Source organism: Salmo salar, chromosome ssa01 (assembly GCF_905237065.1).
Source record: "Salmo salar chromosome ssa01, Ssal_v3.1, whole genome shotgun sequence".
Lineage (NCBI taxonomy): Eukaryota > Metazoa > Chordata > Actinopteri > Salmoniformes > Salmonidae > Salmo > Salmo salar.
In genome coordinates this window covers 153,377,578-153,394,747 of record NC_059442.1, presented here as the reverse complement: position 1 = coordinate 153,394,747, position 17,170 = coordinate 153,377,578, and the positions used below count along the sequence as shown (strand labels likewise).

Below are 17,170 nucleotides of genomic sequence, written 5' to 3'. Positions count from 1 at the left end.
TGTATAAAAATAGTGAAGACATCAAAACTATGAAATAACACATATGGAATCATGTAGTAACCAAAAAAGTGTTTAACAAATCAAAATATATTTTGTATTTGAGATTCTTCAAAGAAGCCACCCTTTGCCTTGATGACAGCTTTGCACACTCTTGGCATTCTCTCAACCAGCTTCATGAGGTAGTCACCTGGAATGCATTTCAATTAACAGGTGTGCCTTGTTACAAGTTAATTTGTGGAATTTCTTTCCTTCTTAATGTGTTTGAGCCAATCAGTTGTGTTGTGACAAGGTAGGGGTGGTATATAAAAGACAGCCCTATTTGGTAAAAGACCAAGTCCATATTATGGCAAGAACAGCTCAAATAAGCAAAGAGAAACGACAGTCTATCATTACTTTAAGACATGAAGGTCAGTCAATATGGAACATTTTAAGAACTTTAAATGTTTCTTCAAGTGCAGTTCCAAAAACCATTAAGCGTCATGATGAAACTGGCTCTCATGAGAACCGCCACAGGAAAGGAAGACCCAGAGTTACCTCTGCTGCAGAGGATAAGTTCATTAGAGTTAACTGCACCTCAGATTGCAGCCCAAATAAATGTTTTACAGAGTTCAAGTAACAGACACATCTCAACATCAACTGTTCAGAGGAGACTGCATGAATCAGGTCTTCATAGTCGAATTGCTGCAAAGAAACCACTACTAAAGGACACCAATAAGAATAAGAGACTTGCTTGGGCCAAGAAACACAAGCAATGGACATTAGACTGGTGGAAATCTGTCATTTGGTCTGGTCCAAATTTGAGATTTTTGGTTCCAACCGCCGTGTCTTTGTGAGACGCAGAGTAGGTGAACGGATGATCTCTGCATGTGTGGTTCCCACCATGAAGCATGGAGGAGGAGGTGTGATGGTGTGGGGGTACTTTGCTGGTGACACTGTCAGTGATTTGTTTAGAATTCACATTTAACCAGCATGGCTACCACAGCATTCTGCAGCGATACGCCATCCCATCTGATTTGCGCTTAGTGGGACTATCATTTGTTTTTCAACAGGACAATGACCCAACACACCTCCAGGCTGCGTAAGGGCTATTTGACCAAGAAGGAGATTGATGGAGTGCTGCATCAGATGACCTGGCCTCCACAATCACCCGACCTCAATCCAATTGAGATGATTTAGGATGAGATGAACCCCAGTGTGAAGGAAAAGCAGCCAACAATGGCCAACATATATGGGAACTCCTTCAAGACTGTTGGAAAAGCATTCCAGGTGAAGCTGGTTGAGAGAATGCCAAGAGTGTGCAATGCTGTCATCAAGGCAAAGGGTGGCTACTTTGAAGAATCTCAAATATTTTTGGGGGTCACTATATGATTCCATATGTGTTATTTCATTGTTTTGATGTCTTCACTATTATTCTACAATGTAAAAAACAGTAAAAAATAAGAAGAACCCTAGAATGAGTAGGTGTGTCCAAATCTTTGACGGGTACTGCATATAGAGAGATAGATAGATGGCAACATTATAGCATACAATGTGGGGGCTGAATCCCCCTTCAGATCCGCATGTGTAACTCCTCATAACTTTCAAATCAAAGTGTTTTTGTCACTTGCACAGAATACAGCGGGTGTAACGGTACCATGAAATGCTTACAAATGCTTACTTTCAAGGATTCATGGAGCAATGTCAGTTGTATATTTGTGTGAAAATTTGCCCATGCAAATCTCAAGCTAGGTTTCAACCCTAAGTGATTGGATATAGTATTGTACTAAATATTCTTTCAGGTCCCAGATTATTGGTTGTGTTGTGTTACCTATGAGTTGAGTTGGGTTTGTGCATGGGCAGTGTGGTTGATTATTGGTTGTGTAGTGGTTACATATGAGTTGAGTTGAGCTTGTGCCTGGGCAGTTTGGTAAATTACTGGTTGTGTTGTGGTTACCTATACGTTGAGTTGGGCTTGTGCCTGGACAGTGTGGTTGATTATTGGTTGTGTTGTGGTTACCTCTAGGTTGAGTTGAGCTTGTGCCTGGGCAGTGTGGTTCTCCAGCTCAGCCAGCTGCTGCAGGGCTGTGTCCACAGAGGAGCTGAGCTGGGCAGACGCTGTCCTCGCGTACTTGGCCTTGGTCAGGGTGGCCTTGGCCTCCTGGGTTCAGAGAAAAACACAGACAAATGAATACAAAGAAAAAAGAAAGGAGACAAATAAACAGGATTCATAGGGGTGTGATGTGACATGTGAATGGAATTTAAATTGCGCACACACACACACAACAACACACACATTTGCCCCCCCCATACTCACTTTAGACAGGGCGTGTGCAGTGTGTCCTGCCTGTTCTGCGGTAGCGTTGGAGAGGGTAGCGTTATCCAGGGCAGGCCTCAGGACTCTCTCTGTCTGGTTCACCTTCTTATTGATGTCTTCCAGAACCTTCTCCCTCAGCAGCGTCTCCTTCTTCAGAGCAGCCTTGGTCTGGGCCTGCCTTCGAGGCCACTCTCTCTGCATGTCTAGGGTGGGGGATGGACAGAGGCAAGGCAGGTTGGCCACTGACATGGTTAAAGAAGTGTGATAGCAACTGACAAAAAGTTGTTTATTCTATCCTAGCCTATTCTATTTCACAATCCATGTACAAGTAACAAAGTAACGAGAAAATATGAGTTCTAGTTCCATTCAATTATATTCCTTCTCTTACAAAAAACCCATGTTCAGTCCCAGCGTCCTAAGCTTGGTGACGAGCTTGGAGGGGACAATGGTGTTGAAAGCTGGGCTGTAGTCAATGAACAGTATTCTCACATAGGTATTCCTCTTACATGTACAGTTGAAGTTGGAAGTTTACATACACTAGGTTGGAGTCATTCAAATTCGTTTTTCAACCACTACACAAATTTCTTGTTAACAAACTATAGTTTTGGCAAGTTGGTTAGGACATCTACTTTGTGCATGACACAAGTCATTTTTCCAACAATTATTTACAGACAGATTATTTCACTTACAATTCACTGTATCTCAATTCCAGTGGGTCAGAAGTTTACATACACTAAGTTGACTGTGCCTTTAAACAGCTTGGAAAATTAAAAAAAATTATGTCATGGCTTTAGAAGCTTCTGATAGGCTAATTGACATCATTTGAGTCAATTGGAGGTGTACCTGTGGATGTACTTCAAGGCCTACCTTCAAACTCACTGCCTCTTTGCTTGACATCATGGGAAAATCAAAAGAAATCAGCCAAGACCTCAGAAACAAAATTGTAGACCTCCACAAGTCTGGTTCATCCTTTGGAGCAATTTCCAAAGGTACCACGTTCATCTGTACAAACAATACTATGCAAGTATAAACACCATGCGACGACGCAGCTGTCATACCGCTCAGGAAGGAGACGCGTTCTGTCTCCTAGATATGAATGTACTTTGGTGCGAAAAGTGCAAATCAATCCCAGAACAGCAAAGGACCTTGTGAAGATGTTGGAGGAAACAGGTACAAAAGTATATACACTGCTCAAAAAAATGAAGGGAACACTTAAACAACACAATGTAACTCCAAGTCAATCACACTTCTGTGAAATCAAAATGTCCACTTAGGAAGCAACACTGATTGACAAATTTCACATGCTGTTGTGCAAATGGAATAGACAACAGGTGGAAATTATAGGCAATTAGCAAGACACCCCCAATAAAGGAGTGGTTCTGCAGGCGGGGACCACAGACCACTTCTCAGTTCCTATGCTTCCTGGCTGATGTTTTGGTCACTTTTGAATGCTGGCGGTGCTTTCACTCTAGTGGTAGCATGAGACGGAGTCTACAACCCACACAAGTGGCTCAGGTAGTGCAGCTCATCCAGGATGGCACATCAATGCGAGCTGTGGCAAAAAGGTTTGCTGTGTCTGTCAGCGTAGTGTCCAGAGCATGGAGGCGCTACCAGGAGACAGGCCAGTACGTCAGGAGACGTGGAGGAGGCCGTAGGAGGGCAACAACCCAGCAGCAGGACCGCTACCTCCGCCTTTGTGCAAGGAGGAGCAGGAGGAGCACTGCCAGAGCCCTGCAAAATGACCTCCAGCAGGCCACAAATGTGCATGTGTCTGCTCAAACGGTCAGAAACAGACTCAATGAGGGTGGTATGAGGGCCCGACGTCCACAGGTGGGGGTTGTGCTTACAGCCCAACACCGAGAACACCAAGATTGGCGAATTCGCCACTGGCGCCCTGTGCTCTTCACAGATGAAAGTAGGTTCACACTGAGCACGTGACAGATGTGACAGAGTCTGGAGACGCCGTGGAGAACGTTCAGCTGCCTGCAACATCCTCCAGCATGACCGGTTTGGCGGTGGGTCAGTCATGGTGTGGGGTGGCATTTCTTTGGGGGGCCGCACAGCCCTCCATGTGCTCGCCAGAGGTAGCCTGACTGCCATTAGGTACCGAGATGAGATCCTCAGACCCCTTGTGAGACCATATGCTGGTGCGGTTGGCCCTGGGTTCCTCCTAATGCAAGACAATGCTAGACCTCATGTGGCTGGAGTGTGTCAGCAGTTCCTGCAAGAGGAAGGCATTGATGCTATGGACTGGCCCGCCCGTTCCCCAGACCTGAATCCAATTGAGCACATCTGGGACATCATGTCTCGCTCCATCCACCAACGTTGGACCACAGACTGTCCAGGAGTTGGCAGATGCTTTAGTCCAGGTCTGGGAGGAGATCCCTCAGGAGACCATCCGCCACCTCATCAGGAGCATGCCCAGGCGTTGTAGGGAGGTCATACAGGCACGTGGAGGCCACACACACTACTGAGCCTCATTTTGACTTGTTTTAAGGACATTACATCAAAGTTGGATCAGCCTGTAGTGTGTTTTCCACTTTAATTTTGAGTGTGACTCCAAATCCAGACCTCCATTGTTTGATAAATTGGATTTCCATTGATTATTTTTATGTGATTTTGTTGTCAGCACATTCAACTATGTAAAGAAAAAAGTATTTAATAAGATTATTTCTTTCATTCAGATCTAGGATGTGTTGTTTAAGTGTTCCCTTTATTTTTTTGAGCAGTATATATCCACAGTAATACGAGTCCTATATCGACATAACATGAACGGCAGCTCAGCAAGGAAGAAGTCACTGCTCCAAAACCGCCATAAAAAAGCCAGACTACGGTTTGCGACTGCACATGGGGACAAAGATCGTACTTTTTGGAGAAATGTCCTCTGGTCTGATGAAACAAAAATAGAACTGTTTGGCCATAATGACCATCGTTATGCAAGGAGGAAAAAGGGGGATGCTTGCAAGCCGAAGAACACCATCCCAACAGTGAAGCATGGGTTGGCAGCATCATGTTGTGGCAGTGCTTTGCTGCAGGAGGGACTGGTGCACTTCACAAAATAGATGGCATCATGAGGAAAGAAAATTATGTGGATATATTGAAGCAACATCTCAAGACATCAGTCAGGAAGTTAAAGCTTGGTTGCAAATGGGTCTTCCAAATGGACATACATACATGCATACTTCCAAAGTTCTGGCAAAATGGCTGAAGGACAACAAAGTCAAGGTATTGGAGTGGCCATCACAAAGCCCTGACCTCAATCCTATAGAATATTTGTGGTCAGAACTGAAAAAGTGTGTGCGAGCAAGGAGGCCTACTAACCTGATTCAGTTACACCAGCTCTGTCAGGAGCAAAGGGCCAAAATTCAACCAACTTGTTGTGGAAGGCTACCCGAAACGTTTGACCCAAGTTAAACAATTTTAAAGGCAATGCTACCAAATACTAATTGAGTGTATGTAAACTTCTGACCCACTAGGAATGTGATGAAAGAAATAAAAGCTGAAATAAATCATTCTATCTACTATTATTCTGACATTTCACATTCTTAAAATAAAGTGGTGATCCTAACTGACCTAAGACAGGGATGGATTTTTTACTAGGATTAAATGTCAGGAAAATGTGAAAAACTGAGTTTAAATGTATTTGGCTAAGGTGTATTCCGACTTCAACTGTATCTAGGTGGGTGAGGGCAGTGTGGAGTGCAATTGAAATTGCGTCATCTATGGACCTGTTGTGGCAGTATGCAAATTGGAGTGAGTCTGGGATGATGAAGCTAATTTCCTGCAATTCCAGCCATTTTGCTATGGGGTTTTGTACTGTGTATTTCAATACTGCATTCGCGACATAGCTCATCCTAATATTTCTACTACTGTAAAATGCATCTTAGTTTCACTGCTTATATACAACGCATATTTATTAATACAGTGCATTTGGAAAGTATTCAGACCCTCTGACTTTTTCCACATTTTGTCACGTTACAGCCTTATTCTAAAATTGATAAAAAACTTTTTTTCCCCTCATCAATCTACACACAATGACCCATAATGACAAAGCAAAATCAGGTTTTAGAAATGTTTGCAAATGTATAAAAATAAAAACTTAAATATTAAATTTACATAAGTATTCAGACCCTTTACTCAGTGCTTTGTTGAAGCACCTACAGTGCCTAGCAAAAGTTTTCACCCCCCTATTTTGTTTCATTATAACCTGTAATTTAAATGGATTTTTGTTTGGATTTCATGTAATGGACATACACAAAATATTCCAAATTGGTGAAGTTAAATGAAAAAAATTACTTGTTAAAAAAATTATATATATATAAAAGTACATAAAAAAAACAGAAAAATGGTGCGTGCATATGTATTCACCCCTTTGAAGCCCCTAAATAATATCTGGTGCAACCAGTCACATAATTAGTTAAATAAAGTCCACCTGTGTGCAATCTAAGTGTCACATGATCTGTCACATGATCTCAGTATATATACACCTGTTCTGAAAGGCCACAGAGTCCGCCACACCACTGAGCAAGGGGCACCACCAAGCAAGCAGCACTATGAAGACCAAGGCGCTCTCCAAACAGGTCAGGAACAAAGTTGTGGAGAAGTACAGATCAAGGTTGGGATATAAAAAAATATCTGAAACTTTGAACATCCCAGGGAGCACCATTAAATCCATTATTAAAAAATGGAAAGAATATGGCACCACAACAAACCTGCCAAGAGAGGGCCGCCCACCAAAACTCACAGACCAGGCAAGGAGGGCATTAATCAGAGAGGCAACAAAGACACCAACGATAACCCTGAAGGATCTGCAAAGCTCCACAGCAGAGATTGGAGTATCTGTCCATAGGACCACTTTAAGCCGTACACTCCACAGAGTTGGGCTTAGGGTAGAGTGGCCAGAAAAAAAGCCATTGCTTAAAGAAGATAATAAGCAAACGCGTTTATTGTTCGCCAAAAGGCATATGGAAGAAGGGACTCTGTTGCTTTTTGGCCATCAAGGAAAATGCAATGTCTGGCGCAAACCCAACACCTCAACTTTACCCCGAGAACACCATCCCCACAGTGAAGCATGGTGGTGGCAGCATCATGCTGTGGGGATGTTTTTCCATCGGCAGGGACTGGGAATCTGGTCAGAATTGAAGGAATGATGGATGGCGCTAAATACAGGGAAATTCTTGAGGGAAACCTGTTTCAGTCTTCCAGAGATTTGAGACTGGGAAGGAGGTTCACCTTCCAGCAGGACAATGACCCTAAGCATACTGCTAAAGCAACAGTCGAGTGGTTTAAGGGGAAACATTTAAATGTCTTGGAATGGCCTAGTCAAAGCCCAGACCTCAATCCAATTGAGAATCTGTGGCATGAATAGTTGTGCATGCTCAAGTTTTCAGATTTTTGGCTTATTTCTTGTTTGTTTCACAATAAAACATATTTTGGAATTCAGGTTGTGTGAATCAAAAGATACAACCCCCCCCAAAAATCTATTTTAATTCCAGGTTGTAAGGCAACAAAATAGGAAAAATGCCAAGGGGGGTGAATACTTCGCAAGCCACTGTATGGCAGCGATTACAGCCTCAAGTCTTTTTGGGTATGATGCTACAAGCTTGGCACACCTGTATTTTGGGAGTTTCTCCCATTGTTCTCTAGATATCCCCTCAAGCTCTATGAGTTTGGATGGGGAGCGTCGCTGCACAGCTATTTTCAGGTCTCTCCAGAGATGTTAGATCGGGTTCAAGTCCGGGCTCTGGATTGGCCACTCAAGGACATTCAGAGAATTGTCCCGAAGCCACTCCTGCGTTGTCTTGGCTGTGTGCTTAGGGTCATTGTCCTGTTGGAAGGTGAACCTTCACCACAGCCTGAGGTCTTGAGTGCTCCGTTCATCTTTCCCTTGATCCTGAGTAGTCTCCCAGTTCCTGATGCTAAAATTCATCCCCACAGCATGATGCTGCCACCACCATGCTTCACCGTAGGGACGGTGCCAGGTTTCCTCCAGATGTGACGCTTGGCGTTCAAGCCAAAGACTATAATCTTGGTTTCATCAGACCAGAGCATTTTGTTTCTCTTGATCTGAGAGTCCTTTAGGTGCCTTTTAGCAAACTCCAAGTGGAGTTTGCCAAAAGTCACCTCCCTGACCAAGGCCCTTTTTCCCCGATTGGTCAGTTTGGCCAGGCGGCCAGCTCTTGGAAAAGTCTTGGTGGTTCCAAACTTCTTCCATTTAAGAATGATGGAGGCCACTGTGTTCTTGGGGACCTTCAATGCTGCAGACATTTTTTGGTACCCTTCCCCAGATCTGTGCCTCGACACAATCCTGTCTTGGAACTCTACGGACAATTCCTTCGACCTCATGGCTTGGTTTTTGCTCTGACATGCACTGTCAACTGTGAGACCTTATATAGACAGATGTGTGCCTTTCCAAATCATGTCCATTCAATTGAATTTAGCACAGGTGGCCTTCAATCAAGTTTTAGAAACATCTCAGGGATGATTAATGGAAACAGGATGCACCTGAGCTAAATTTCAAGGGTCTGAATACTTATGTAAATAAGATATTTCTGTTTTCTATTTTGCAAAATATTCTAAAAACCTGTTTTCACTTTGCCATTATGGGGTATTGTGTGTAGATTGTGTGTAGATTTATTTGTGTACTTGTATGACATTTTACTGCATTGTTAAGAGTCAGTAACATAAGCATTTTGCTGCACGCGTTAAAACATCTGCTAAACTGTTTTGAAAGTCAATTTGTTTTGAAATCACATTGTTGTTTTTAGCTGTACAGATTATGTATTTGATGTTTCCAGTGTATTTTGAATGCTTTCAGACAATGTGATTACTTTTTTTGCACAAAACAATTACAAAAAGTAAACTTGAGTTAAATGATTAAATCTGAGATCTTTACTTTTAACATGTTAAATATAATAAAGAAGGAGACAGAACGCTAGCTTCTCTGTCCTTTTTGATTAATTTCTTCCAATGGTCACTGACCAACGTATGAAGAAGAGAGGCATGCACCTGCAGCAGTAACACTCCAAATGGTTGGCTCAGAAATAATAAATCATTCTTTTTAAAACACTTTCATTATTATACTCAGGTAGGCTAAGTTATCTTTTTACAGAATTTCATATGTGGAAACTCTACTACATGTGAAAATATGGTTTCATATGTAAAACATAGGCTCAACATGTGAAACAACTATTTAATTTGTGAAAATTCAATTTCACATGTGAAAATGAGATTTTGACAACTGAAGCTGCAAATTTCACGTGCTTTGATTTGTAAGGGTTTCTATTCAGACTACCCTGATGAGATTTCCAACAACAAATATGACATGACACTTTTTATTTATTTTTATTAACAGTGAATATATTGTTGAAATGAACTGGAGGCTGTGAAACTCAGAGTGCATTTGAGGCTTTGTTATTATTTCCCACAATCACAGCTGCTCTTCTTCCCTTCACAAAATGACAAGCGGAGCTTAGCAGGGAGAAACAAATGGTTACATTTGTGTTACATTTGTTTTTCTAAGCATTTTGATATTTTGATTAGAATAACTCCATGGGCTGATATTGTAGTGATGGTAATATGAAAACTAAGCAAAAAGTCTGAAATGTAAAACAACAGAAAAAGAAACAGAAATAGAACATGCTGCAAACATCACCTTCCAGTTCTCTCCACAGGGCGATGGCCTCTGACTCCATTTCTTTCCCTGTCACCACCGATGACAGGGCCAGGACCTTTGACCCCTGGGCATGAGCTGTCAGCTGCAGAGGGAGGTACCAGGGATAGAGAGAGAGTAGGGAGTGAACCTCACAGAACCTCAAGAGTTACACATCAGACAGCACAGCATCCTGACTATGGGGTCACTGACTGATTTGACGCAGAAGCATCTACCATCTACTGTAGTTCTAATAAAACAATTGAAATAAAACAATTTTCAAAAGAAAAGCACATTTTTTGGTCCATTAAAATAACATCAAACTGATCACAAATACAGTGTAGACATTGTTGTTGTAAATGACTATTGTAGGTGGAAACGGCAAATTTTTTATGGAATATCTACATATGCGTACAGAGGCCTATTATCAGCAACCCTCACTCCTGTGTTCCAATGGCATGTTGTGTTAGCTAATCCAAGTTTATCATTTTAAAAGGCTAATTGATCATTAGAAAACCATTTCGCAATTATGATAGCACAGCTGAAAACTGTTGTCCTGATTAAATACGTTTTTGAGCAAGAATTCAGACGACTTTCGAGTAGAAAGAAGTATAAAAGCAACAGATACCATTAATACAAAGGAGCTAGAAGCGTCTTATATGGTGAGCTACCGAGTGGCTAGGACAGGCAAGACCTGTACTGTTGTGGAGGACTTAATTCTTCCTGCTGCCGCGGATATGGCTGGGACAATGCTGGGGGAAAAGGCCAAAAAAACTATACAGACAATGTCTTCATCGAACAACACTGTTTCACGACGCATCAGTGACATGGCTGGAGATGTTTTGAAACAATTACTGCTTCGCATACAAGCCAGTGAATTCTATGCATTACAGCTGGATGGAGTCAACAGACGTGGCGGGCCTGGCCCAGCTCCTGGTATATGTCCGTTACGTTTATGGGGGTCAATTAAGGAAGACACACTCTTCTGCAAACCACTGGAAACCAGGACAACAGGAGATTATATTTTTAAAGTACTGGACAGCTTTGTGACATCAAATGGACTTTGGTGGTCAAGATGTGTTGGTATCTGTACTGATGGCGCAAAAGCCATGACAGGGAAACATAGTGGAGTGGTAACGCGTGTGCAAGCAGTTACTCCCGACGACACTTGGGTACACTGCAGCATCCACCGAGAGGCTCTTGCTACCAAGGGAATGTCTGACAGCTTGAAAGACGTTTTGGACATTACATTTGAAATGGTTAACTTTGTTAAAGCAAAACCCCTGAACTCTTGTGTATTTTCTGCACTATGCAATGATATGGGCAGCGACCCTGTAACACTTTTACAACATACAGAAGTGCGCTGGTTATCAAGGGGCAAAGTATTGACACATTTTTTTGAACTGAGAGACAAGCTTAAAGTTTTCTTTACTGACCATAATTTTCACTTGTCTGACCGCTTGCATGATGATGAGTTTCTCACACGACTGGTCTAACTGGGTGATGTTTTTTCTCGCCTGAATAATCTAAATCTAGGATTACAGGGACTCTCCGCAACTATATTCAGTGTGCAGGACAAAATTGAGGCTATGATTAAGAAGTTGGAGCTCTTCTCTGTCTGCATTAACAAGGACAACACACAGGACTTTCCATCATTGTATGATTTTTTGTGTGCAAATGAACTCAAGCTTACGGACAATGTCAAATGAATGAGTTGGGTCCGCAATTACGCAGGTACTTTCCCAAAACGGATGACTCAAACAACTGGATTCGTTATCCCTTTCATGCCCTGCCTCCAGCCCACTTACCGATATGTGAACAAGAGAGCCTCATCGAAATTGCAACAAGCAGTTCTGTGAAAATTGAATTTAATCAGAAGCCACTGCCAGATTTCTGGATTGGGCTACACTCAGAGTATCCTGCCTTGTCAAATCGCGCTGTTAAGACACTGATGCCCTTTGCAATCACATAACTATGTGAGAGTGGATTCTCGGCCCTCACTAGCATGAAAACTAAAGACATATGTGTGTGGAATATGTGTGGAAAATGATTTAAGACTGAGACTCTCTCCCATACAACCCAACATTGCAGAGTTACGTGCATCCTTTCAAGCACACCCTTCTCATTAACCTGTGGTGAGTTATTCACAATTTTCGTTGAGCAAATAAGGTTTTATATGTAAGATGGATATATGAAGAGCAAAATAATTTATTATTATTATATTATTATTTGTGCACTGGTCCTATAAGAGCTCTTGGTCACTTCCCACGAGCCGGATTGTGACAAAAACTCACACATTCTTATGTTTAATAAATGTATCGTATAGTGTGTGTGTGGCAGGCTTACAATGATGGTAAAAACAACATTTGAGAGTGCGCTGACCCTGGTGCTAGAGGGGGTACACAGCTGGAGGTTGAACGTTTGAAGGGGTATGGCACTATAAAAGTTTGGGAACCATTGCTCTACAGGATATTGAACTGTATGTGGATTGTGTGTACATTCTATTGTCTATTTTTGTCAGTATATACTGTTTATTGCTGTCAGCACCATTTCACCAGGTCATATTCCTGGTACATGTAAATGTCTAGTGTGCAGATAAAACCCCCTCTACCTTGTAAATATCCTTTACAGCGGCCATGTTGTTGTGAGCGGTCTGTATGCGAGGCTCCATCTCCTCTCTGATCTTATTGACCAGCTCCTCTTTAGACTGGACATTAAACGCCAGCTCAGCTGTCCTGTTGCTTAGCTCAACATCCTGAGGAAAGGGGCGAACAGCTGTCATTCATTAATTCAGACATTCAGTCAGTCAGTCAGTCAGTCAGTCAGTCAGTCCGTCGACTTGAGAGTACAATGAGTTCTTATAACCCCTGACCCCGGTAGCCACTGACCTCTGATTGATTGGCAGATGGTGCGAGGCTGGGGTGTGATTGGTTGTAACCCTGTGTTGGTCTGAGATCTGATTGGTTGGTTCCTGATGTGGATTTGGGCCTCCTCTGGGACAGCTCCAATAGGGAGGAGGTGAGGTTACCTAGGGCAACCAAGACATCAGCAGACTCCTCCTCCAGAGACAGTTGATTGGCTAGAGTTCTATTCACTTGGGCAGTCAGATTCTCCTTTATCTGCTGCATGTCTGCCAGTCTGAGAGAGAGAGAGAGAGAGAGAGAGAGAGAGAGAGAGAGAGAGTGTTAGATCATTCAGTGTTTTGATTCTTGACACACTCGCGTGCACACACATGCTCACATACACACACACGCACACAAACACACACAAATCAATCATCAACCAATCAAATGTATGTCACAAAGTGCTATATAGAAACCCAGCCCAAAACCCCAAACAGCAAGCAATGCAGATGTAGAAGCACGATGGCTAGGAAAAAGTCCCTAGAAAGGCAGGAACCTAGGAAGAAACCTAGAGATGAACCAGGCTCTGAGGGGTGGCCACACCTCCTCCCACACACACCCTCCTTCACACACCCTCCCACACACACCCTTCCACCCATGCACCCACCAAATTGTTCTGAAAGATTACGATTAAATCCCCAGAAGCAAGCACACTAGTGCTGGTATGAGGGTAATCCATTTCTTGGCTCCTGCCTGTTCCCATCGTGGCGTGGCGTTGCCACCAGTGGTTTTTGCATGGTTCCGTTGAGCTTTGGGGGTAATCCTCAGCACAATCTCACTCCAGGAGATGCTGCTCCCTCCATGCTGCTCCCTCCATGAAAGCAGCCCCAGAAAGCAATTATCTTAAAGAGGAGGGAAGAGAGCTGTTCCCCTGTGGCTGAATGTCTTATTTTCATAACTCCAGTGTAGCCTAAGGACCAGACTCTTTAGCTAACATTCCACTCCTTGCCACTTCTTGTCATTGCAAAAGAGACTGGCTTTCTGCAATCTTCAAATATGAACATTCTATCATTAATGAGCTTGAGGAGATCAGAGGATTTGATCCTGATTCGATAACCCTCACAGCTATCATCCAATCACAATGTTTATGCAAATTAGACTGGTAGTATATTTTCCTAACTTAATTCATGAATTTGATTGGTAACATTCTATCATTGGGCATTCTGATGTAATACATTTAATTGTAAAAATAAACATTGGGCGTGGGGAGAACAGAGGATTCCCATTTATTGCATTTTTAACACCAGCCCATATGATCACATCACACCAGAGAAGCTCTCGCCATTCAAACTTCCCCTTCAGTTCATTGTGAACGCTGTAGCCTATTTTATATCCAGCAATCAAGAGCAAGGTGCTATATACAGTACCAGTCAAAAGTTTGGACACACCTACTCATTCAAGGGTTTTTCTTTTTTTTCCAAAACTATTTTCTACAATGTAAAATAATAGTGAAGATATCAAAACATTGAAATAACACATATGGAATCATGTAGTAACCAAAAAAGTGTAAAACCAATTAATAACCTGTTGGGGATAGGGGGCAGTATTTGCACGGCTGGATAAAAAACGTACCCGATTTAATCTGGTTACTACTCCTGCCCAGTAACTAGAATATGCATATAAATTGTTTGATTTGGATAGAAAACACCCTAAAGTTTCTAAAACTGTTTGAATGGTGTCTGTGAGTATAACAGAACTCATTTGGCAGGCCAAAACCTGAGAAGATTCCAAACAGGAAGCGCTCTCTCTGACTATTTCTTGGCCTTCTTGATCATCTCTAACCAAAACAGGGGATCTCTGGCATAACGTGACATTTTCTAACGCTCCCATAGGCTCTCAGAAGGCGCCAGAACGATGAATGGTGACTTTGCAGGCCATGGCTGAAAAACAGTAGCGCATTTGGATAGTGGTCGATCTGAGAACAATGAGACTGAGGCACGTACACGAGCCGACACCATGTTTTTATTTTTTAGTCTTTGAACGAAAACAGGGTTTCCCGGTCGGAATATTATCGCTTTTTTACGAGAAAAATCACATAAAAATTGATTTTAAACAGCGTTTGACATGCTTTGAAGTACGGTAATGGAATATTTTGATTTTTTTTGTCATGAAACGGGTCGGGCGCGTCACCCTTCTTTACCCTTCGGATAGTGTCTTGAACGCACAAACAAAACGCCGCTATTTGGATATAACTATGGATTATTTGGAACCAAACCAACATTTGTTATTGAAGTAGAAGTCCTGGGAGTGCATTCTGACGAAGAACAGCAAAGGTAATCCAATTTTTCTTATAGTAAATCTTAGTTTGGTGAGTGACACACTTGGTGGGTGTCAAAATATCTAGCCTGTGATGGCTGGGCTATCTACTCAGAATATTGCAAAATGTGCTTTCACCGAAAATATATTTTAAAATCGGACATAGCGATTGCATAAAGGAGTTCTGTATCTATAATTCTTAAAATATTTGTTATGTTTTTTGTGAACGTTTATCGTGAGTTATTTAGTAAATTCACCGGAAGTGTTCGGTGGGAATGCTAGTCACATGCTAGTCACATGCTAATGTAAAAAGCTGGTTTTTGATATAAATATGAACTTGATTGAACAAAACATGCATGTATTGTATAACATAATGTCCTAGGAGTGTCATCTGATGAAGATCATCAAAGGTTAGTGCTGCATTTAGCTGTGGTTTTGGTTTTTGTGACATTATATGCTAGCTTGAAAAATGGGTGTCTGATTATTTCTGGCTGGGTACTCTGCTGACATAATCTAATGTTTTGCTTTCGTTGTAAAGCCTTTTTGAAATCGGACAGTGTGGTTAGATTAACGAGAGTCTTGTCTTTAAAATGGTGTAAAATAGTCATATGTTTGAGAAATTGAAGTAATAGCATTTCTAAGGTATTTGAAAATCACGCCACGGGATTCCACTGGCTGTTCAGTAGGTGGGACGCAAGCGTCCCACCTAGCCCATAGAGGTTAGAATATATTTTGTATTTGAGATTCTTCAAAGTAGCCACCTTGCTGACAGCTTTGCACACTCTTGACATTCTCTCAACCAGCTTCATGAGGTAGCCACCTGGAATGCATTTCAATTAACAGGTGAGCCTTGTTACAAGTTCATTTGTGGAATTTCTTTCCTTCTTAATGCGTTTGAGCCAATCAGTTGTGTTGTGACAAGGTAGGGGTGGTATACAGAAGATAGCCCTATTTGGTAAAAGACAAAGTCCATATAATGGCAAGAACAGCTGAAATAAGCAAAGAGAAATGACTGTCCATCATTACTTTAAGACAAGGTCAGTCAATTCAGAACATTTCAAGAACTTTGAAAGTTCCTTCAAGTGCAATTGCAAAAAACATCCAAACTTTTGACTGGTACTGTATACATAGACAGAGTTAAAAGTTAGAAGTTGAAGTTAGAAGTTGATTCATATGTTAGTTTATTAATCCATCATTCGTATGCTAGTCTTCAGTGCATTTGGAAGGTATTCAGACCCCTTGACTTTTTCCACATTTTGTTACGTTACAGCCTTATTGTAAATTTGATTAAATATTTTTTTCCCTCATCAATCTACACAATACCCCATAATGACAAAGCAAAAACAGGTTTTTAGAAATTTTTGCAAATGTATGATTTGGACATGATTTGTTAAGGCACACACCTGTATATATAAGATCCCACAGTTGACAGTGTATGTCAGAGCAAAAACCAAGCCATGAGGTCCAAGGAATTGTCCGTAGAGCTCTGAGACAGGATTGTGTTGAGGCACAGATCTGTGGAAGGGTACCAAAAAATGTCTGCAGCATTGAAGGTCCCGAAGAACACAGTGGCCTCCATCATTCTTAATTGGAAGAAGTTTGGAACCATCAAGAATTCTCCTAGAGCTGGCCGCCCGGCAAACTGATGAATTGGGGAGAAGGGCCTCAGTCAGGGAGGTGACCAATAATCAGATGGTCACTCTGACAGAGCTCCAGAGTTCCTCTGTGGAATTGGGAGAACCTTCCAGAAGGACAACCATCTCTGTAGCACTCCACCAATCAGGCCTTTATGGTAGAGTGGCCAGAAGAAAGACACTCCTCAGTAAAATGCACGACAGCCCGCTTGAAGTTTGCCATGAGGCACCTAAAGGACTGACCATGAGAAACAATATTCTCTTGTCTGATATTACCAAGAGTAAACTCTTTGGCCTGAATGCCAAGCATCACGTCTGGAGGAAACCTGGTACCATCCCTATGGTGAAGCATGGTGGTGGCAGCATCATGCTGTGGGGATGTTTTTTAGTGGCTGGGACTGGGAGACTACTCAGGATAGAGGGAAAGATGAAT

At 42.1% G+C, this 17,170-nt stretch overlaps 1 protein-coding gene across 1 annotated transcript in view; it reads right to left on the bottom strand.

Moving 5' to 3' along the window:
• The window catches only part of LOC106568667 (laminin subunit gamma-3), a 203,205-nt gene that overhangs the window by 3,186 nt on the left and 182,849 nt on the right, over positions 1-17,170 (bottom strand). The window contains exons 22-26 of the mRNA XM_014139189.2: positions 12,833-13,082; positions 12,556-12,699; positions 9,948-10,050; positions 2,294-2,496; positions 1,997-2,137 (exon numbers count right to left, since the gene is read on the bottom strand). Of these exons, the coding sequence (XP_013994664.2) occupies positions 1,997-2,137; positions 2,294-2,496; positions 9,948-10,050; positions 12,556-12,699; positions 12,833-13,082 (841 nt within the window). The remainder of the gene's footprint in view (positions 1-1,996; positions 2,138-2,293; positions 2,497-9,947; positions 10,051-12,555; positions 12,700-12,832; positions 13,083-17,170) is intronic.